The sequence below is a fragment of the Bombus fervidus genome, chromosome 6 (assembly GCF_041682495.2).
Source record: "Bombus fervidus isolate BK054 chromosome 6, iyBomFerv1, whole genome shotgun sequence".
In the NCBI taxonomy this organism is placed as follows: Eukaryota; Metazoa; Arthropoda; class Insecta; order Hymenoptera; family Apidae; genus Bombus; species Bombus fervidus.
In genome coordinates this window covers 18090074-18113640 of record NC_091522.1, presented here as the reverse complement: position 1 = coordinate 18113640, position 23567 = coordinate 18090074, and the positions used below count along the sequence as shown (strand labels likewise).

The 23567-nt window shown below is 46.6% G+C and overlaps 2 protein-coding genes across 2 annotated transcripts; both read left to right on the top strand.

Annotated features, from left to right (window-relative positions):
• The first annotated feature begins 2676 nt into the window (after positions 1 to 2676).
• On the top strand, positions 2677 to 13989 carry LOC139988080 (protein Star). The gene is made up of 6 exons (XM_072005047.1): positions 2677 to 3297; positions 8478 to 8669; positions 10369 to 10582; positions 11146 to 11310; positions 11402 to 11593; positions 11760 to 13989. The coding sequence occupies exons 1-6, from the start codon at positions 3224 to 3226 to the stop codon at positions 11943 to 11945; spliced, it is 1023 nt and encodes a 340-aa protein (XP_071861148.1). The 5' UTR covers positions 2677 to 3223; the 3' UTR covers positions 11946 to 13989.
• A 4824-nt stretch (positions 13990 to 18813) lies between these two features.
• On the top strand, positions 18814 to 23092 carry LOC139987892 (facilitated trehalose transporter Tret1). Its single transcript, XM_072004680.1, has 5 exons — positions 18814 to 19263; positions 20191 to 20720; positions 20813 to 21118; positions 21278 to 21480; positions 21566 to 23092. Exons 1-5 carry the CDS (start codon positions 19182 to 19184, stop codon positions 21876 to 21878), a joined length of 1434 nt encoding a protein of 477 aa, XP_071860781.1. The 5' UTR covers positions 18814 to 19181; the 3' UTR covers positions 21879 to 23092.
• Positions 23093 to 23567: the final 475 nt, after the last annotated feature.

Below are 23567 nucleotides of genomic sequence, written 5' to 3'. Positions count from 1 at the left end.
CAGAGACGCGTTTCTTCGTTAGGGTTACCAGGTGTTCCATGGATTAGCCGCGAGCCCTGCGCGTTCCACCGGTTTGTCATCGTCGAATAAACGATAGCTCTTAGGACTTTCGGTATAAATTTCGTTTTCCTATCTTTTTGTCGAATAGCGGCCGAGTTTCCTATCTCTCATCGAGCCTTGCATCCACCTTTGAGGCATTTTCCGAGAAGATGTTGCAACTTTTGAAACGCGCTGTACATCGGTATAAAAGACGGTGTTGCACAGCAAGGACCCGAAGAAGGTTTCTATTTTAAAGAGGAGTCTGCGGCCGAGAAATTATTTACGGCGCGGCCCATTTATTTTTGCAGTTACGCCTCGAGTGGAACTCGGTGAAGGTGGCCGTTCCTCTCCCGTTCAATCAACCGGGATGGTTAATTTAGAATAGTCTCCGACTCGTGAGAAATGGCTTTTATCGAAATACCGTTCGAAAGGTACAGCCGCGTTTCGATAAAAATGCTTCGAGTCGGAATGCATCGGAACCGTGCCTCGATGGATATCCTCCGTTCGGAGGAAACAGAGACTTGCGGCGAGATGTTTCTTCGGTCAAATCGATCTGAAAACGAAGCCACTTCTCGGGACGTTCGACTCGAGAAACACCGTCTCTTAAACGCCCTTCTACGTGTATTTCTTCCGGACGATTTAAATCGTAAGTCTAGCAGCGGGCAAACGTACTTCTACGGGATGTTCGAGAAGCGCGTCCGTTTATTCAGAAGCTTTATTTACAAAACGAAGATGGTACGGTAGAGAGTAAAAGAGTCCTTCGAGTGTTGCTTGAAAAAACGAAATTTAGTCTCGGAGCTTTGCTATTTAACGTACAAGGAGAATTCACGGACGTACGTACGCCGAACGAAACGTTCTTAAAAAAAAAAAAAAAAAAAGAAAAACTGTTATCTTTCCATTATCCAGAAAAGTTACTCTTAAAAGGGATATTATAGCGTAAAAAATAAACGCCGAGCTAAAATGCTGAATGCCAAACTTGCTCTTCCATCGGAGTAACTTAATATTCCACAACCGCAAACCCTACGACCCCAAAGTGGACGTACCGTCTCTATAGTGTTCTCCTTACAACGTCAAAGGTACAAGGAAAATCACGAAAAACTGTTTCAACCTTCCATTAACCGAAACTCTCGCGCGATCCCATCGAAACGATCTTTCGTCGAAGCGATCGTTCGAGCTTGGTTTCGTCTTTCGAAGAACGATTCGAGCCTGGATTCGTAGACGAATCGAACCGCAGAGAGAAACATCGCCGATCGGACTGGGATCGAATCGGTGCCTGCCTGCACACAGGTCTCTCTATCGTTACTCGAAAGCGTTAACGATCGTTGGCAAAGCCACGAGACACGTTCCTATCCGATCGATCAAGAAACCGAGCGACCGTTCTCGTCGGCGCGACGGTCGGGATTGCGGCCGTCGAGCGTGTAACACAAAGGCGGCTACGAGCACGAGTTGCAGGATCGATAACGCCTTTAGAACGCTACCGGACATGTACGTGGAACGAGGCGTAGAACGCGATGACCAACGGCGTAGAGGCTGGCCGCGTGACCCTTCGACACGAGCTACACCGGAGTGTGGTGGCTACCCCGTGCGGATAGAAGGCAACGAAGAGGGAATTCGATGTTGGGTGTAGCAGATACGTATTTACCTACGTACTTGCATAGAACCGAAGAACACCGTAGGAGAAACGTCGTATGGGATTATTGAGAACCACTGGCTTCTACCTGGTCGTTAATAGGAGAGCGGAGAGCACGGAATGTCCTCGTAAAAGCGAGCGAGAGGGACGGCGAGATTGAAGGGGATAGACGAGGAGGACACGGATGGCGGGCTGGTGTTTAAAGAAGGACACTCGATATAGGAGGCATTGTACCCGGTTACCGTCAGCCGTTCCAGGTGCTGGAGGGCAGTCGGCTCTCGCCACGGGACGGGCATATACGCTTGCATTTCCTTCTCCGTGCGAACGAAAGGAATCATCGTGTCTCGTCGATCGCACGCAGCGACGGCCGCGTGTTTCTTCGAGAGGAGAACACGCCATAAAAGACAGAAGAGAAGCGACGCGCGGCTTTTGGCGAGTTTCTCTAGCCGTTAGTCAGCGAAACTTACCGATCGTCATCGCGGTCGTGGTCGTGGTCGTGGTCGTTGTCGTTGTCGTGGTCGTCGTGTGTCTGCACCGGGAATCGGGACGCACGGCCGGCGAAACGCGCGCGAGTGGGAGAGGATTGACGACGACGGCAGAGAGAGAAAGAGAGAGAGAGAGAGAGCGAGATAGGGGGGGGCGAAGAGAGCGAGACCGAGTAAAAGGCAACAGGGGGGAAAGAGAGTCGAGGAGAGAAAGAGAACGAAAGAAAGAAAGGAAAATAAGGAGGGAAGAAGCGACAGGGACGGCTGTGGATCGTGTGCCGCTCTGCAGTGCGACATTCGACGACAACACACGCTCGTTGCTTCCCGTCCCTTCTACGGCACACCGAGCGCTAATCAACTTTCGTACACAAGCGCGTTCCTTCGCGTCTCCTTCGGTGATTCCGCTTACGGACCCGTGCTGCTCTCTTCGCCGCCTTAAAAAACGCCGTTTCTCTTTGTTCCCGCGACTCCTTCGACCTCGACGCTGCTCGAATCCGCGCTCGTCGATACGGTCGCGCGTATACGTATATTATAATACGTAGAAGAAAGTTACGTGACTGTACAAGGATCGAGGGGAACGTTCGTAAGGGCCGGTTTCTAACGACGCGGTTTTCACTCCGATCGAGACGGTAGTTGCAGTACCGTTGGCCGATGATCGATGTGACGAACAAGTGAAACGACGCGTTCCAAGTACGATCGGCGGAGGTATTTCAGGATTTCGTGAATTTTCGATTTGCGAGAGAAAGGGAAAAAGAAGAGTCACGGGCGACGTTTTTGCCCGTGCGTCGTCGGAAAATCCGACGGTTTGTAAACAGAGAGAGAGAGAGAGAATCTGGACGAGCGACGAAACGAGCAGACACGCTTCTACTCGCTTTTATCGACGATCGTTTCAACGTGCGAATCTTGTGCGAAGAAAAACGTAATCCGACCGGCCGAGTGCAGTGTTGGCGAGACGCGGAGGCATCGACGGAGGAGGATGTGCAGGAGGTCGGCCTGGTGATACAGCCTGGTCGATGTCTTCCGGGCGACGGTCGCGTCACGGACGGGATGCGAGACACGAGCCACGTGAATGTTGTACGCCGTTGAACCTTCCTTTCCGCCAGGCGAATTATTCTGGACCGGCATGGAACCCGTGAAAGCCAAGTACGTAGTTCATATACATCGGCCAACTGTAGGAAATTTCGCAGAGTCGGAGAAACTTGTCGACGATGTGCGCGCGTCTCGGCTCTTTGTCCGCCGCCTTTCGTCTACGATCTACGCTGGTTTCCGCTCGATATTAAATCGCTCCGATGCTTCGTCGACTAGTTCGCGTTTCCAGGCTAACTTCGACATCCTTGTTTTCGGTTTATGCGCGTTATACGCACGATTCAGAGACTGGAACGGAGACGAGCGATATCGTAGAGAGCCGCGTTTTCACTGACGTCGACGTCGTTTTTTCCTGACTCTGTTTTGTTCGCTGCTTCCTTTCGAGTAAACAAAGTTCCGTTACGTCCTTCCTTTATCAACGTACCGACGTACCATACCGATATATCGTTTACTCGCACAAATATCTCTTTATTACAATTATCGACAATAATAAGCCGCTTTTACCTTATCTTATTCTTGCTTCTTTTTAAGCTCGAACTTTTCGCTCGAATATTTACAACGAGATCTTCCAGTTCGTAAATTCCCATTCTTATTCCCGTGCTTCTCAAACGATTTTCCTCTTTGCATGAACAATTTCCTTCCAATTTGTTCGTTCTACCATCATTTTATTTCTCTCTGCGTCGCGCTTAACTAATCGTTTCGGTGGAGGAACGATCTCTGGATGAGAAATGGCGCCAAATGTTCCTCGTAGTCTTCGCCTTAGACGGGTTTTTCAATCGACGCGTTTTGCGCCTGTCCGATTTCCAAATTTCTATTTATTACTATCTTCGACGCGACATTATCGTTTTGAGCGCGGACAACCGTGAAATGGAGTTTACGCCGGTCGCGATGAACGGAGCTTACGTCCATACCATTGCCGGGCAAAATCGCAAAAAACCTCCTTTTTCCCGATATCTGCCCTCGCGAAGAAATTCGTAAGTATTTCGTGACTCGGTTCGACGGCCATCGATCCATTGGAATTGGCCAATACGCGCAAAAAGTCAATCGGGAACGAGCCGGCCAAATAGAAAGGGGCAAATGGGAAAAATAATCGTCGTTGTTCGACGTTTTCTTCCCGATGGAGTTGCTCCGTTGTAGGATAGAGCCTTCTTCGTGCTCGAATAAATTTCTTTTTTCTCTCTCCAACGATAACGTAGTACGAAAGGGTCCTCTAAAGTGAATTTTCCGTATCGTTTCAGATTTCGTATTTATCGTTCGCCGTTATCGTAGCGCGCGTCACGAAACGTATGTTAGAAATTTTCGGCTATCGCTCTGTCGTCCGATCTACGTCTGGCGATCTTTTCCAAGGTCAGCAGACGTAGCAGTGAAAAGCCGGACGCGCGTCTAACGCTTCGAATCTACGTAATTTGTCGCCAGCTATCTACGCGAGTTGCAAAATTCCCATTTACGATTAACTTAGGCGCGAACAGGCTTGATAAAGTTACCGTCGCGATCGTTATTATCGCGTTTGTAAAGCGCGGTAGCAAAACGTCATCTCTGATCGGATATTATGCGCGCGTAACAGCAATCGAATACGGTCACGCGTTCGTACGGGTGAATCGAGCTCGGCAAATTTGCCGCGCAACATCCCCGCGATACTTTGGAAAATCGAGTTTTCCACGACGCGTTGATAATCGAAATGTCGCCGCTCCAATTTTCGTCGCAATCGCGCCAATTCCGCGAATGGACGTCGACTTTCGCACGCGTTTCGACAACGCTCGACCATCGAAAGACTCTGTCTGCGATCGACCGCGTTCCGCGTATCTTCGTCTCTTTTTTGCCACGCGACTATCACGGCGGAAACAATTTGGGTTTCGCGTACGTCGGATCGATGCACGTTGCTAACGCTATTCGAACAGACCTGGATACATGCTGGGTATTTGCTTATACCTCTCCGACGGAGTAACGATCGTAGTCCGACTGATCGACCCGACGATCGAAGCATACAGCTCCGTGCGATCTGTCGCTCCCAGTCTCGTCCACCTTTTACGTTCCGTCCATTCGCGTCTTTCGCCATCGTCCTAAGCGCTACAACTCGGTACTCGGTGTGCCCATCGACGATCGGAACGAAGAAACGGAGGCGCGAAAATCGAAGCGAGGCACTTGAGCTTCGGCAATAAAATTGGGTCGTTTAATTTAGGGGGCGTTCGACGCGTAAAACGCTCTCTGACGCGTAAACTACCGTCGCGTTGTGGAAATCAGGCCGCGACAAAGCGCGTGGTTTTGCTTTGAATCGATTCGTCTTATCCTGTCAAACCGAAGCGTATATGCGATGAAACGACGCGCGAGATATCTTGTCGAATGTTGACGATACGAAACGTAGGTTAGAATAAATCAGGTGAAAATAAATTTATTTCTATCGTCTTTCGTATGAAACAAAGTCGGTATGAAACATGGTTTACTCGCAAATATCGAAATACGTGGCTTTCGCAGATACGGAAGGGGTGGTATTCTTCCAACGGAATGTCGTATTCGAAGATTCGCGCGTGGATAGATACGCGGAAGTTCGGCCGGATCGGTGGCTACCGGAGTTGCAGAAACTCGCTTAGAAAGCGCACGGTTACTCGAATGTCCGCGCTTCTGTTTCGCGATCGCCGCAATACGGAAGGTCTGGTAGTTGGAAGTCTTCTGCGGTGGAAGGAACGTAACTTTTGTAATATTCGCTAGAGTTCCGTGGTCTTCCAAGACGCGCTTCCTTCTAAAATAACAGATTTAAAAATTCAGTTTGTTCCGTGTTCCGGTCTCCGTCGAATTGCCTACGACGACTTTCCAGTCCGTTCGAACAATAGGAAACGTTCGTCGCTTACCTCGCGACTTACTTTCCCTCCGTTAGTCTCTTTGATTTTGCAACGCGAGGTAACACCGTTTCCGCGTCAACATCCTTCCGCGTAACGAGGCTCGCTTCGACCGGCCGTCGTCCTTCCCTCGGTGCTTTCGCTCGAAGAGACGAGAAGAAGATTTCTGAAACGAAGTCCGAATGGAGTAAACGAGACGCGTAATCCGTTACGAAGGAACGGAACATCGCCAGGAAGAAATGCCAACCGATAACCAAGCGTATCGTTGCCGTCGTCCCTTCGGATTTCTGGGTCTTGGTTGATCGTTTCGACGGTAAATCAAATTCCCCCGATTTTGTACAAACCGATTTCTCCGTACAAATATTTGCACAACGACACGCGAGATTTCCATTGGCAAAATCCGTAACGAGATCGCGAGCGAGGAGCGAAATTGTTAGTTTCTTGGACGATAACCTCGGAATCTTTTACTTTTCTTCGTATTCAATGGCCAAAGGCTTGTCCGTCGTAAGCTTCGCCGACGAAAATATCGCGTGATTTTGCGTACGTCGCAGGATGGAACGAATTGATCGTCATTTTCCTGCAGTTACAATGGCTCTATAGCGCCTTGTGTCAAAGTCGTAACGATATTACATCGTGATATCACCTGGATCGATGGAGAAACGGGGCCACGTTGCAAGGGAAAGATAGTTGCATCAGCTAAAAGATGCGGTTGCGTTACGGCATCGTGTGAAAGTTTAGCTATTCGCACGGTGAGCGTAACACGGATGACATCACAAACCGGATCGTCTCGAATCTCGATCGAAAAAGTCGATTTCACTTCCGTGTAGATGAATATCCTCCGGTGTAGATCGTCTGGCCACGTCCGCGTCGACTATGTACACTCGTGCGTAGTCGGTAAACGCGATTGCCCATCGATCGCAGTTTTGTTCAGCGAGACGATTCTTCGGATCATATTTACGACTATGGCGTGTGTCGACTGGGTACGTCTTGCGACGATATTCCGAGCTAGGCTAGCAGTTATAACGATCGTTCGAGGCACGCTGGATCGCGTGAAACGCCAAGCAAACGACACTCGTCGCCGCGACGGAGAATGAAAAAAGCGAAGGGGACCGAGCTGTACGGCGATTGTACTCGAGACGTAGATACATCGTGCTACGTTTGCAGGGTAAATTTACTTTGAATTTACTTGTCCGACGGATAGAACGATTTCTATAAGAGTAGAACCGGTTAGAATTTTCCACTCTTAAAAACGATTCTCGTTTTAAAGTCGTTGAGCTTGACGTTACGGTAATAACTGGAATTACGAAAAGACAGAATACTTTGCTTACCACGGATATAACGCGGCGAATGAGTCAACTCGTCGAGAATCTTACCTTCTCCTCGGTTAGTTCTCGTCCTTTCGCACGCGCTCGGATCGAGTTCCCTTTCGAATTCGAATTGCAACAGGATCTCGTGCCCGTTATCCGGTTATTACGGCGCAGCGAGGTACGTAGCTATGCAAGCAGCTGGTTCCTCGGTGAATTTAAACACGGCATTAAGTCAAATTGCAAGGAAGCTTCGTGCACGCGACGATCGTATCGCGATCCGAACTAACGTAAGGCAGCACGCGTGCGGCGGAATCGACTCGTTGCGAGTGGTTCGCAAGTGGCTGTGTAACTCTGTAGACTAGATCGATAGAGCGTGTCGAGAGACTTCGTCGAAAGGTTATCCTGCTCTTTCTTCGCTTTCGCATCTTCTTCTATTTTCTGTTTTCTATTTCTTTCTATTCGCTATTTCTGCCCTCGTTGCATCATCCCGCGTTATATAGACTTATGTTCCTTTTAAATTCGTCTGGAAAAATCCTTGGAAGTTGGAACGATAAAGAATAGGTAGATTTAGAAAGAAAACGGCAAACGAATTTCAAACAGTACTCCTTAAATAGAGGCTTGGCGAAGATCGAGTGAAATCGAAGTCCTCGAGGCTTCCTTCGGTCGTTCGTTCCGTAGATACGAAATGACAAACCGAAAGGTCGACGCCGCGGAGTCTACGGCGGGATCGTTTACGACGGTAAACTCTCGTAGAATTCAAAGGGACGTAAAATTTTTACGAACCGCCACGCGTACGATTCGACGAATCGTCCCTCTGCCTAGGTACGAAATAAGCATCGAATTATACCACGGTTTACGACGTTGAATTATCAACACGTACGGACCGTTCGCTCGATTCGATCGAACTCTTCCTCTCAGCCGACTCGATTTTTCCGATTAAACGTACCTTCTTCGATCGCAAGTACGATTCGAGAATATATTTTCTAGCAAACGATCGTTCGTAAGCGCGTTTTCATCCTTTCGCAAGATTTTTTTTTTTTTGCGTTACGGTACGATATAATGGAGCTTTCGAGGGTAAACGGTCTTATGCTTGCAGAATGGCTCCTACAGGGATGCCCCCGGTCACCGGTGTTCTACAGCCACCCACGGGATCGACTCTGTCAGGGAGCACGATTGCGAACTACAAGAAAAGCTGGTGGAGAAGAGTGGCCTCCTGCTTGGCGTTTCTTGCCGCTTTTTCCACTGCCATGTCCTTGCTCCTGGTTTGGAGCGAGGCCGCGGCCTTGAGGTAAGTTTCTTCGTAAACGAAGCTAAAAACAGGAGGAAAAGAGTATCCGGTAGTTGCCGGTTTTCTGCGAATGCTTTAATTTCGTTTATCGCTCCGTTTAGTACGTTTAAGAAATATGAAAGTTGATCTTTAAAATTTAAGTACGGTTCCTTTTGTACCCTCGTTGTCCCGTACCTTAAAAGCGTACATATACCGGCGTACAAATTTTACAACACCGTAAAAGAGAGAAAACTCTGTCGCTCCATCATACCCCCCCCTCTCTCTCTTTCTTTTTCTCTCTTTCAATGTTCCGTATCCCGTTCGTTGAAATTTACAGCAATTCGCGTGTCAATTTATGGCAATCAGGGAAAAACGAACGACAAATTGCGAACCGTATCGTTGATTTCGATCGATGTCCACCACAATTACGCACGCGTGTTGGTCCATCGCGAAACCGACCGGTCGTCCGGCAATTTTTCGAGCTCGTTTATCGTAGAAAGTTAAATATTTGATCGCAGACTTCCATCGAGATTCGAGCGACAAAGCACGGGTAATCCGGGTAATTGATAAAGATCGTTTCAACTGTTATTAACGCCGATTGACGAGATATTTGTGTAATTTGGCTCGTAATTTATACTTTTATGACGCGATTCCTCTCGCAGGCAAAAAAAAGAAAGAAAAAAGAAGAAGAAAAAAGAAAAAAAAGAAAAGGAAAAGAATATACTTTACAAACGCGATGTATAAGTTGTTTGCCTTCGAGCGAGATTCGATTAATTACGTCGTTTCATTTTGACGACGTTGCATCGTTTTCGATATAAAAAGTAACATTAACGTGTAAATGCGAGAGTAGATAAAAAAAAAAAAATACCTTTGATACCTCGCGAGTAGTCAATATCGTTCGAAACGCATGAAACAGCTAGTCCCTTGTCTCTCGACATCTACAAAGAGCACGTTGCCAGTCGCGTTAAAGAAATACGATTGTTAAACGAAGTTAATTACTAGGTCACTCGAGACGATTATCCTTTCCCTCGGACCCTCGTGACAAAGGCTGCTCGACACGGGTCTTTCAAAGAAAGAACGTTCAACGTTTACTTCGAACAGAATCGCTATTAATATCGAACGTTATTAATCAATCAACGTAATTAATTCGCTGTACTCGTTTGAATTTTAATCTCGAGCGTTCACGAGTTACGTAGCTCCGTCGTACTCGAAAATATTTGCATATTAAACAGATGGCATTCTTCGCGATCGTGTACGTATACTCGGGTCGTTTTATCGTCGACTCGACTCGATGCAACGACGGAACGTAACAACGGTAAAATAAAGATAGATGCGGATGACGCGAATAACGTAACCCACGCGAATCGCGATTCATCGTCGGATCTCCGAGTTGCAGCAAATCAGATTTTACGCTAAATCTGACATGTACGAACCGAGACTCGTGCCCTCGACTTCCGCGCAAGAATCCAACGAACCCGTCTAACGATGATACGTTCGACCACTTTTTACGAAGACTTTGATTTTCAAGATTCGACGCCCGGTGCCGTCGCTTCCCCGATAAACAGACGCGGGTATAGGCAGAGACGTTGGAACGCGCGTCGATGCTACATACACACAGCCTAAACGAGAAACGGTTCATCAACCACGTGTGTACATACCGGGCTTAATAAGAGCTCGGCCGTCGACGTGTACTTGCGTTAAAGCGGACGTCTCGTTGCAGGAGGCAGGCGTTCGACGCCAACATGACCAGGGACTACGTGTTGAACAGCGTCTCGATGGACAATCCTGAATTAGTCGCGTACATCAGAGAAGTTCAATTGAAACCAACGACGCAGCAGGATCCGTTGAACGTCACTCAAACCACGGAGGAGAGGTACGTGGCGGGTCTGACCGAGGGAAAACGCGAGGGCGTGTACGTGGAGTACATCAGCAGGGTAAGGAGAGATCTTCTCGTTCGTTTGGGCGACGACGGCCACGAGTGCCGTCGGCTAATTTATCTCCAAGGTTGATTTCCTCCCGAGTTTTAACAAGCAGCGAATATTAGTAAAAGTAGGAAAATTTGTTTCCCCGTCGAGCTTCGTCTTTTTTAACGCGATATTTTGATTCGCCACTCGGCTAACTAGAATAATATTTAAGTAGCGCGTATATTTAAACGGCACTGTATTTATCGAGTCGAAATTTCAGTCAGAGCACTCGACAACTAATCGAATTTCCGTCGAATAGAACTACCGCTAAAACAAGGCTTTAGGTTGACGATAAAAGAGCCTGAAAAGGATTTGAACGCGTCGATGCGGCTTTATTCGTTTCTTTTGTTTTTATCAACTTTTTACGTCCGAGGTATTTTTATTACGATTTTCACTGGCAAAAAGTCGTAAGCACGCGCGACGATAGAGAAAGAAATAGGTAGAGCAAAATCGCCTGTCTAGAACTCGGACACGTAGATAATATCTTATCGCGAGATTTATTTAAGAATTATACGAATTATTTCCTTTTACAGACAGGTGCCATTTCCAGTACGGGTTGGTTGGAACGTAACTTAAGTTGGAGAGGCGTTCTGATCCTGACCGATCCCAGAAGCTTCTTCGAGGCGCACAGAAGCACCAGAAATCCAAAGACCAGAGTTCTTCACGCTTGCCTCAGTACCGACAAGGATACCAAAGAAGTGAGCGTATATTCGAAATGTTCTTTAAATCGCGCTAATTATCTGCCTGTAACGAGACTTTTGTCTCTATGCGAGCTCGTTCGAATTTCAGATTACCTATCATCAAGAATCCGAGGTTCAAGTTACCAAGTTAGGCGAAGGACCGAATAGCCTTGTGTCGTCGGACGAGGGTTTGCCGACCACGAGATTGAAATGCTTCCCTTTGTACAGCGTTTTATTGGCGTACAGCGCCACTACCTTGGATTACCTGAGTCTAGATAGTCCGGATGCGCAAGACAGTCAGGTAACTGTCGTTGGGGATTTTGTGAAATTCCGTATCCAATACGTTTTATGATATTTTCTCCCGTTTTCGTACGACGGGGTCTGTTCCTTAACCTTTCCATCGTCCAGCGTGAATCGTTACCGTTCAAAGAAAATATTTTCTTTTCACGCTGATCGTGTTTGTGCAGGTTCTGGATACGATCCCCTGGGAAACGACCAGGATATCCGTAGTGTCTATCCGTTGGAGTCCTCATCATAGCGAAACCGAGACGAAAAGCCTGATCGATAAGATGACTAGCAGACGATACAAGCTGATGTACACGACCGACACTGGCAACTTGATCTTCTTGTACAACGCGTTGCTTAAGATTTGAACTTGCTTGACTAGGCTTGCTTTCCATCGACACAGGACCGTTGTACGTTCCTTCGTGCGTTTTTTTTTTTTTTTTTTTTAAGACAAACGCGAGCTCCAACAACGATGAGAAATATCTTTCGAGTGAATGAAAAATTGTTCGCGGAACGGCGTTCGTGACTTTCCTTCGACGATCGAACGAAATCTGGGTCGTTGAAACGGTTCTGATTTCGTCGTCGAAACAAACGGGGACACGAACTCCGTCATCGAACGTATCTTTTATTTTCTACAAAAATATGTTTCTTACCGCGCGTGTGCGTGTCGGATCGTAGAACGGCCAAGACTTTTCGTTTTCGTCCGTTTAAATACATCGATACGCGTCTAGTTATCGACGAATAGACCAGCCCCGTTTCCTCTTCTTCGTTTATCTTTTTTTTTCGCGACAAAGACTGAGTCAACGGTTATTTCCCCCAAGTATAGTTATCCACAACGACGCTGATCGACCAGAGTCTCCGGCGTCGAACCTCCTTTCCGACCTACGATTCAACGATCGATCGTCGTTTTTGGTGCGAACAAGCTGGTACGCGTTTTGCTGTACGGCGAACGAAGGGAAAGAATCGAGAGAAACAGGTGTATTTAGTTTGGTATTTTCGTATTTTAGCGTAGATTCGTTTTAACGTAACGTCGAGCCAGTGTCGGACGAGGACGATACTGGCACGTTTTACGAATAACGTAGACTTTATTTTGTCAAAGATCGACAGCATCGTGATCTACTAGTACCCACCAAAAAACGATCGTTACTCGCGATTTAACGAGCGCTGTCACAGTGATAATGGATTTGATTACCTACACCACGGGCCTTATTAGCACGTAAGTCGATACTTAACTAAGCTATACTAGGATACGATAAACTGGTTGTCCTCTGCTCCTTACCAAGGGCTCTACACCGTGCCCCTTTATCGAGTCTTTCGTAGGATCCCAGCAGTCGTTGCTTTTACGACCAGGATAAAGTAGGTTCTTTATCGTTGGGCGGGGGCGAGAGCGGGCAGGGTTTCCGAGTTACTCGACACCAATCATATTCCAGCTCAAAATTGCCATCTGCTCGCTTTCTTTATTGATTTTTCACGATGGTCCTTACCGTTCTTGGCCTACGGCTTATTCTCCGACCCACGAGCAAGCGATCGCTTTTGTTCTATTTTCTCTTAGGATAGGGATACGGTCGTTGGCCACCTTTTGTCATTTTCTACGAAAGACCTTCGCGTATCTCGAGAAATTTGCCGTTTCGAGAGATGAAAAAATTCTACGTTGACGGGAACGGTCTTCGAGTCGAAACGATCTCTTACGCCTCTTGCGAGGACCACCGTAGGAGCAGAGGAAATCCGGTGGCACGAACGCGTCCAGCGTGGCGCATTCGGCAAAGCGATAGCCGATTACAGGGAGCGCGATACTTAATTACGCTGTTCTCGCGATAAACTTAGCAGGGTTTATCGGTCGTTTGGTCATGGCCACCGGTATTGAGCAAATGGCAATTTATTTTTGACCGACGTCTCGTCCGATGGTTTCGATCGAGGGAAACGGATCGTTCGTTGTTCGCGATGTTCGGCTTGTATTCGAACAGATACGACAGTCGGTCCGATATTCAACCACTGTAAACGGTATACGATAATACGCCTTACGACCTATGACCCGTCGCTATCGTCAGTCTGGTCGACAATTACGAGTTGCGCTCGCGATTATCGAACACATAGACGCACGTACGCACTCGTATACGCACTTGTACGGGTTTCGCTCGTTTGTACTTACGTTATCAGAGGTCTGCCAATCACCGCCTCCCTGATCGTCCAGTCGAACGATGCGTCCTTCTCAGCTGTTTTCTTTTTTCTCACCCCGAAAGCACCCCGAGAACACAGGATGTTTGTAACGCGTGTTATTTCGTTCCGAGAGAAGCGGACGAATTCTTTCGGAGAAGAATACACGTAGATATTTTGGAAATTCGTGTTTTTTTATATTCCAATGAAGAAAAGTGTATTTTTGTTTTTTAAAATAAAATTAGTAATTTTGAAAAATTACGCTCTTCGTTAAGCTTCTTAACCCCCACCTGCGCTACTCGTGGAAAATCTCGTTCGATAGACGGCGCTAATTGCTCCATTCTACGGCTAGAATCACGCGAATTCTCGCTTCTTTGTCTTCCGTGGGAAAAGTTTACAAGGTCCGTTCTAATAGGAAAGTAGCAAACCACTAAAGTAAAGTCAACAGAGATACTACTTGTATCGTACTCTTTTTGCACGTTCGAGTACCGAGCTTCTATCGTACGCGGCAAACGTATCGAAGAAAATATGGCAATTTATCGACAAATCTTCCACCGCACCGCATTTCCATGGACGAATCGTCTGGACGCGATGATCGCCTCGAGCGTTCCACGAAGAAGATAGAACGACGTAGCGCGTGAATATCTCTACGGTTTGCAATTCTCGTACGTACGCTCGTCTTGGAAACGGTATACTTGACTTTATCCAGCGATCTCTTTTTCACCGAAGGAACGATTACGATTCGACGTGGAAGGTTTTCGATTCGTTGAAAACACGGATCGAAGGTTACGAGAATCGCGATGGTCATTTTCCACCATTCTTCTTTAACGACAGTGTGCTCCGTGTGCTTTATGAACAATTTGTAATCGTTGGGAGGAAGGCAAACAGAATTTCTCTCCAAGTTCGCGCGCAAACAAGATTTCGGGAAGAAATTTCGGGAAGAGAAATTCTCATTGCGAGAAATTTCCTCGGAAAACGTGGAACGTTCCAGCGATCCGTCACCTTGATGAAACACTTGTCAGAGGGAAAAGGCGTTTTGCCGGTTGTTTCATTAAAGTTTCCTTATCGCTCACCGTATTATTATACATTTATCTACGTCGTGGATCGTCGTGCGATTTTATACGTTGTCTCTCGCGACAGAAGCGGAGAAAATTGCTGTCGGATGCAGCATCATCCGTGTCAGCTCGGATCGTGTCGTTCGACGTATAATTCTTTTTCATTAGCCACGTAGGAAACGTAGAACGAAAGAGGTTCTATCTCGTCGACGTCATCCTCGTTGCCTCTGCCGCGTTTTAATTAATTAACTTTCCGCCAGACCACGCGCTACTTCTCATTTTGATTTTTCGTTACCTCGTTGCGGCACGCGATCCGAATCGATCACCGGCAAGTGGGTCAGCCTACGAAGTAACACGGTTTTCCCTGGAAGCGTGCAACAAGGCAATAAAAACTGGCCGGTCGTTCGTTCGCAATAAATTCCGAGTTAGCGAACACGAACTCCGAGATGGAAAGCTGTTGCATCGTACCGGGATCGATCGTTCCGTCGCCTCTCCATAAAATTGCAAATAATAAATCGACGCGAACGAAGAAAGATTCGCGGCAAGACGGTGTCAGCGATAACGAGGAAAATTTCTATTCGTATTGCAAACGTATTTCGTGATCGGGCGTTCGCGATCGATCGCAAACTCGATCGATAGCCGAGTACTTTTCTGGAGGACGTTGCCATCTAATTATTGTATCGCGAAGCTTTATCGCGCTTCGATGCAAATTTTCTGGCAAAAATCTCGTAACGAGACCGATGGATCCGATCGGAAACCGAAATCGGAAACCAGTTTTTACAGTTTTTTTTTTAAAGCGACAAGGTGAGATCCGGCGAAGGTGAACTTAACGGTAACGGTTACCGCAGTTCGTTCCATTTCAAAATCGTTTAAATCTTCGATTTCCGGATTTTCCTGTAATAGCGTACGTTTAAGAGCATAATTCGCGAGTCTATTACGTTCTCAGAGTAGTTTGTTACCAATTTATTTATACGTATGTTAGTAGAATAATACGTATGTACGAAGCTCCGCGGTTGATGTTACGAGAGGTAAAAATAAATGAAAATAAATTCGCGAGTCTTCGATCTTTAGCCTTGGCTCGATTCTACGCTAGCGAAAGCAAATGCGAAACGATCGACGCGGCTCTGTCGGCTGATCGATCGACGTCGCTGCAGGGTGCTTTAATTTAGATCGTGAGCAGATCGTAGCGGCTACCGTGTATTATAGTTTAAAGCAAGATCATGGTTGAACGTTTAATCACGGAGGGAAAATCTGGTGTCGCTGATAAGTTGTCGGTTTATCTTGGAAAGTTTGCCTTCGGTAGTTTCTTTTCTTTTCTTTTCTTCGGCCGTATCATCGCCGAGATAAAGATCGCAAACGGTGCGAGCAAGTGTTTGTTATCGTTTGGGATCAAACCGAGATTTATCGACGGTGCTCTTTCCTCCTTCTTTTAACGAATTCCAAACGAATTAAGATAAAGTTTCATTGTCAACCGTTTGATTTATCGCGCTGCTCGTATATCATTCGCGATTTCACCGTTCGCTACCGACTTCCTCGTTCGTCGCTGGACGATCAGAGTCGTCCGATTACATCGAAGCGTCTTATTTTTCTTATTTGCTTCGCTGCCGTTTATTTGTTTTATTTTTTTGCAGATCCACCCGAGAAAAGGGAATAAATATCGAGTAACGGCGACGATTCGTAGCCAAGGTGCGACGTAGGTTCTTCATTTACGATTTACGAGCATCGTGAGAAGCCGATAACGGTAATTCGACGGTGAAGTAAGCACGGTCTAACCGATGAAATCAAATCGAACCGCTTGATAAATCGACCCATTTAATTGCTTTTGTCCGTGTTTGGGCCGATTATAACGCTCCAATTATATTTCGATTAGAACGCCGTTTTCAGATATCGATACCGGGTTTACGCTTACGTTTACGCGCCGTTTTCGTCACCGACGAAACATCCATCGAACAATTTACTTTGCCCGTTTCTCCTTTTCTCGGCTATAATCGTTTTCTTCGAAATGAACTTTATCGTAAAACGGTCCCGAGAATTACGTCTTCCCGTTAATTTCCACCGGTATCCGGAAGCCGAGCACGTCCGCGTTGACGAGCATCGTTCGAATAATTAAATTCCTGCGGTGGCTCGACCAACCTCGATCTACGGAGATAACGTATCGCTCGTCATTGGTACACGTGCCAGCGAACCAATTTATAATTGCCGAATAACGAGGACTGCGGCGGTCACCGTTCGTCGCAATTATAATCCCTACGTGTAACGGCCACGTTGTGGCCAGGCCGAGATTCCGCCTCGGGTAATCGCCATCGTCTACCTCTCCGTTTCGAATTTTCCTGCAATTACGTCCAGGCTGGATGTTCAGATTTTCGCAACAACCAACTCTGTAAATTTTCTATTTTCAGAGTTCCTTCCGGCGTAAGAACCTCGCTCGTTTCGCTTCGTGCGTTTAAACGCGCCAAGGGGCTGAAATTCTTACAGCCGTTTCTTGTCTCCCGACCAGAAAATTTTAAGAACGTTATTCAAATTTAATTTTAAGATTATCATCGGTGTGGGGGCTGGCAAATATACACGCCGTTATTGAAAAGATGTTTACGGAACGAAAATGTATAAAAAGAATCATCGAATAATACGTACGACAATGTTGAACGTAAATCAAAGACGGCTACGTGTATGGGAAAAAGTTGTTTCGAATATCGACCATGACAATATATTTCGAAATAATTCGAAAATTGAGATTCCACCGGTGAAGATTTGAGTTTCGGCCTGGTACGGTCTTAACGTTAATCGCGAAAAGATTAGGAACGTTGGCGAAAATGAGAGGCAGGGAAAAAGTTGCGAGAAACACGATGTTCGAATTGCGATTAGATCGACGACGATTGGAAACACGACCGAGAGATAACGTTGATCCGAGCTACGAGGATTTTGATTAAAAGAATCGATAGAAGAGGCGTGTTTAAAAATTGTTTACCGATCGATTTACTCGGATTAGTGGAAATTAAACGCAGGCTTATAGAAAATCGGCGACTTAAACGACATGGTAACTATGTTTGATATTCTAACGATCGATGAAACGAAACACGATTTCATCGATCGAAGAGGGAAGAATCTCTATTAGCCGTAAAAAGAAGAAGATAAGCGTAGAAAGTTTTTTCGGATCAAGAGCACGAGAAGGACGAAAATGATAAACACGTTGTGCGATGCAACTGAAACGATCGTCGCTTTGATCACGATCGATACGAACGGATATCGACGAGTAACCTGCCGCTGCATTGGTAATTATCATTCGGCTAATGTTGTATGTTTTTCGAATCGTACGCTTTTAGTTAAATCGGAATTTAATTGGAATCCCCTGGTCAAACTGAGAGTCGAATATACTCTGTACGTATCGATGAACCGTGTACGTACGCGTTTGTTCGTCGAATGCAAATGAAATTGCGAATTACATCGTACGCCGGTTAACCAATGGCACGATAGTATAATCCATCGATCCAACGTCGTGTTTCCAACGAATCCAAGCAGAAGTTTCCATAAAGGGTATCGTTACCCTTATACCTAAATAAACGTTGCTCGTCAACGGTTGATGTTTCGAAACAGCGGATATTTTGCGTATAATGGAACACGGAGGAAATTTCACGAGACTACCGTGAAATGTTCACCTGCACGATCTCGCACGACGTTTCTCTGAAAATTGAACGTAATAATATAGAAGGTAATAGCGAAATTAAGCGAGAAGCGCACCACCGGCTCTTAATTATTTCTTAAAAATCTTTCTTTCTGGCCAATTGGCGTATAAGAAAAAAAAAAAAAAAATAAGTATCGATAGCAGAAACTTTCTGACAGAAATTTCAGTTCTTCGAAATCAACGAACGTAACCCGTCCTAACGCTCCGATTCCTTGTAAACATCGATACCTCGTCGTGATTTCTACGACGCTTTTTTTTTTTTTTCTTTCTTTCGATTATAAGCGATAATAAACGAGACTAGCGATAATGATGGACAGATAGTGGCGGGTGCGATATATGCTGGCCCCTCGCTGTCACCGAGATCATTCGGTTTCACTCGATCGTCTCTGCTCTATCCGAAATATGCGGTTTACCTAAAGTGTTCGTCGCGTCGATTCCAACATCGATAAACGGTGCTCGTTTTCCACGTTGAAAGATTCGAATTTTCTCGCAGCAGAGAGGCAAAAAGACAGAATCGAGAGAGGGAGAGAGAGAGAGAGAGAGAGAGTGGAGGTAAAGGAAAAAGCTCGTCACCGATTACGATTCGATACGGTCGAACGGCCGCTCAATCGTCGAATCGCTGATTTTTCAGTAAATCGTCTCGGTCTGGTGGTGGTACGTGGCGTTCTTCGAGTGCAGATTCACCGATCGACCAGGGGAACGCTAATTCGAAGGAAATGGAAGGCACGGGAATGATTAATGACGCGGCCGTCCGCCAGGAGAGCAGGAAGCTGTGGCAGTACCTCGCTTCTATTTCCGGTATTTCCACGGAAACGGCCAATCCACCTTAACCTTTTCCGTTTTCTTCTTCTTTTACAATTTCTCGCAGCTTCGTTATGCTCGTCGTCGTAACTCAAAGTTTATCGAGACGCCAAACGTTTCGATGGAACGAGAGTAGGATAATCGATAAGGGAATCTGACAGTCTCGTCGGAGCGTCGATGTAATTAACGAAGCTAGTTTGTAGTATAATTATAAAATTATTGTAAATTATAAAAGGAACGTACTAACGTACGCGTCAGCTATTTCTTTCGACCGTTTTTGAAACTTTCCATTAAAAAAATTTCAAGATTCTAAAGCTGCGCGTTTTTATCGTTCCATTTACCTTCGATTTTTGTTTGCTTCGAACTAACTTACTTTAAAATCGATTGTTGTGTACGCTCGTGGAAAAAATGACGCGATACTGATAAAAAGTAGATTGGAAAAACACACGTTCTCGTTGAAACCGATCGCGAGACAACGAAGTTACCGTTCCGCGGAGTCAGCGATTTGCGACTCGAAGATATCCTGAAAATCGTCCGGTCGGAACAACGCGTTTCTTCGATGTCCGATGCCCGTTGTAAAGTCGATCGATTATCACGATTATTTTATTTTACACGCACGAGTCGCCTTCTTCGTATTCGCGACATATTCGCCGTACGAATTTTCTGGCAACTGCTCGACGTTATCTCGTCGTGCCTCGTCGTCCCTTGATGTGACGTAATTTTATAATTGAATATACGTGTAATACACGAGAGTCGATAGAACGTACAATTATCGGCAGATAATCGCGTAGTTACGTAAATTGGCAGATCGATCGACGAGCGTTAGCGAAACATAGAAGTTGCAAGTAAAAATCGGTCAGACGGTTTTGAAGAATTTTTTGAAAAGTTTGCAGTCGTTTCAACGGGAGTCTGTTTATTTTCTAGCGTGTATACTGGTGGTCGGTGTGGGCACGGCTCTGGCATGGACCTCACCGGTGCTTCCACAGCTGTACGCAGCCGATTCGTGGCTGATCATCACCAAGGAACAGGGTTCCTGGATCAGCTCTCTACTCGCACTGGGAGCCATCGCCGGTGCTCTAGGTTCGGGACCGATGGCGGACAAAATGGGACGAAAAAAGTCTCTTCTTCTGCTATCCGTTCCATTCTTGCTCTCCTGGGGTATCATCCTTGTCGCCACCGAAGCGAAGCTTCTTTACATCGCCAGATTTTTGGTCGGTATCGCCGTTGGCGCAGGATGCGTCCTCGGACCGACCTACATCTCCGAAATCTCCGAAGTCTCGACCAGAGGAACGCTGGGCGCGCTATTTCAGCTGTTTCTCACCGTTGGAATTTTCGCCGCGTTTATCCTCGGAAGCGTTCTCAACTACACCATGTTGGCCCTTGTGTGCGCTCTTATCGTCGTTTTCTTCTTGGCTACCTTCTATTGGATGCCCGAATCTCCTGTCTGGTTGGTGGTTAGTAACGAAGAATTTCTATCGTCGTAGGTTTTACGGCTTACGTTTGACGACACCGTCGACTTTGACCAACGATCCGTCGATACTTTTAGAATCAAAACAGAAAGCAAGAAGCCACGTCGGCGTTGTCGGTACTCAGAGGAGAGAACTACGATCCCAAACAGGAACTGAACGAGATGCAAAAGGAAGCAGAGGCGAACACGGGCAAGAAGCCCAGCCTCTCCGACATGGCGAAAGACCCGGTTAACAAGAAGGCTATGATCGCTTCCTTCGGTATGATGTTCTTTCAGCAGGCTTCCGGCGTAAACGCCGTCATCTTCTACACGGTGATGATCTTCGAGGCATCCGGAAGCTCGATGGCGCCGGAACTGTCGTCCATTCTCGTCGCGTTAGTTCAGGTTTGTTCGCTTCAACGTATTCCTTCGATCGATCTTCGAATCGTACGACTCTTCGGAAACTGGAAATACGGTTCTTCGGTAATCGCGTTCCAGCCGCAAATTAACGAAGCGATCCGTTCGCCAGAGACGTTGACGGTGTAAACGTTGTTCTATGCGCAGTTGGTAATGTCAGGCGTGGCGGCGTTGATCGTGGATAGAGCGGGAAGGAAACCGCTGCTCATGATTTCCACCAGCGTTATATCGGTCAGCCTGATCGCGCTTGGATATTACTTCCAGCAGAAAGACGGTGGAAACGACGTCAGCTCGCTAGGCTGGTTGCCGCTGGTCTCTCTGATCGTCTTCACGATCGCCTTCTCCATCGGGTAAGTCGATTTCTAATTGGACGAGTTCGGATCGAACGTTCTCGCGACGAATATCGGTCCGATGAAATGGATCTGTTATTTTTAGATTGGGTCCGATACCATGGATGTTGATGGGTGAGCTGTTCGCCACGGAAACAAAAGCGGTCGCCTCCAGCGTCGCGGTCATGGTAAACTGGACGTTGGTGTTCATCGTAACAAAAACGTTCCCGATGATGAACAAGGAGTTAGGTGCCGACATGACGTTCTGGATCTTTGCCGTGGTGATGGCTTGCGCCACGGCGTTTACGCACGTCTTGGTCCCGGAAACCAAGGGCAAAACCTACCAACAGATCCACGACGAACTTCAAGGTGGCCCTAGCGTGGATAAATCGGTTCAACGGATGAAAACTATCGCCTGAAAGCGATCTTCGATAACGATCTTAACGTTAGAAAAATATTTCCAACCTTTTCGTACATTCATCCACTCGAAGCGTTCGAATCGTATTTCCCATTGCTTTTAAACGTCGATCGGATCACGTCGTCGTATCATCGTCGATCTCGTTTATCGATCGCGCACGACCGTGGCCTAAAATCGATTTGTTATTATTTCTCCGACAAAATCGCGAACGAAACGGTACGGAGTCTCGTAACATCTCGAATCCGATCGATTTGATTATTTGATCGATCGACCGATCGTCCGGTGCTATCGGTAAGAGACGCGACCAAGTGCCGGAGACGCTTTCGCGCGAAACGAACGTGGAAAACGCGATCGATCGGATACGCCCTCGGCTTTACGAGACGCTGTTTGTCCGTTATACAACCGTAATTTTTATTCTATCGAATTACCGACGTCCGAAAAGCTCCGACGTCGCCTCTGCCAACCATCGACGCTTCGTCTCTTGCAATTTTTATCACGTCCCTGTATTTATTGCCCGTATGAAAGCGTATCCGTTCGATACGGTGCTCCATCGTCGATTCATATTTGATCGTTGTTCTCGCAAACGATTTATTTTCGTTCAGGCAAATCAGTCGCGACGATTCGCTGTGACCCCAGCGAGAAAGAGCAACACCGAGTTTCTCGTTTTTCGGTCGTTTAATTTCGTAATGTCGATCCCGCGGTCGAGGAACGTGCCCACGCCCGACATCGTTATCGCGAGTGAACGATTATCTGGATGACGTTCACAATGGAAAGATTCACCGTTGCATCGCCGGGCGTTCCACGTATCTCGCGCTATCGTCTTTTATTTTACATTTTCCTCGATTTCTCGAGGATATGGATACGGCGACCGCGGGACGAGTGTCTCGTGCCGATAACCACGATAACTGCCGCGAGGCTATCGTCTAGTCTGGTAATCGACCGATCGACGCGTAATTCGTTATAGCGTCTGTTTCTCTCGCTCTCTCCCATTTCTCCTTTTTCCTCCTTTACGATACATTTTCCGACACGATCGTATCAACGAATCGTACATCACGTCACTCTCATGGCCGTCATAAAGAAAGAGATGTCCGTTAGAAAAAATCAAACTCGACGTCACGATTCACTTATTTTTTCGACTTTTTTACCTTCTTACGTATAAGAAGATTTATAATATTAAAAATGTAAGATGATAATCACGCTGCGTACAATAAAGCGTTAAACGTTAAACTCGTATGCACGCTATCCTTCGTGATCGTTCCTCCTCGTTGTATCCGCGTCGGTCTTGCTTCTGTGGCGGAAAACGGAAAAAGGATAATTGCGAGTTAATCGCCGCCAACCAACGTAATCAAAATAAACAAACGAAATCACGGATATGCTCGCGAATATTTTCATACAACGATCGTTAAATCGAGTAATTTTCGATGTCGTTAAAACGCAATCACGGCTAGATGTATAGATAATCACGGTAGAAAAAAAAAATTCGAAAACGCGTGTGACGTAATTATATCTCGACGAATCGAACGGCGGCCACTTTTCTTTCGAAGCAAGGTTGTTCGCGGTACTCGAGAAAGTTGGATAATGACGTCAGATACTCGACGATCGTCCCGTTAGTCCGTGCAATTGCCTCCGTGTCTGTGCAAATATTCCAAGCAATCAGAGTCACGACGAAAAGTCGAGAAACCATCGATCG

Excerpts from the sequence above, each read along its gene's own strand:
- LOC139988080 (XM_072005047.1), top strand. The coding sequence starts at position 3,224 with ATGTTGTACGCCGTTGAACCTTCCTTTCCGCCAGGCGAATTATTCTGG. Across the intron at positions 10,583-11,145 it reads ACGTGGAGTACATCAGCAGG|ACAGGTGCCATTTCCAGTAC; the intron begins GTAAGGAGAGAT and ends TTCCTTTTACAG. Across the intron at positions 11,594-11,759 it reads CGGATGCGCAAGACAGTCAG|GTTCTGGATACGATCCCCTG; the intron begins GTAACTGTCGTT and ends GTGTTTGTGCAG.
- LOC139987892 (XM_072004680.1), top strand. The coding sequence starts at position 19,182 with ATGGAAGGCACGGGAATGATTAATGACGCGGCCGTCCGCCAGGAGAGC. Across the intron at positions 20,721-20,812 it reads AATCTCCTGTCTGGTTGGTG|AATCAAAACAGAAAGCAAGA; the intron begins GTTAGTAACGAA and ends CGATACTTTTAG. Across the intron at positions 21,481-21,565 it reads ACGATCGCCTTCTCCATCGG|ATTGGGTCCGATACCATGGA; the intron begins GTAAGTCGATTT and ends TGTTATTTTTAG.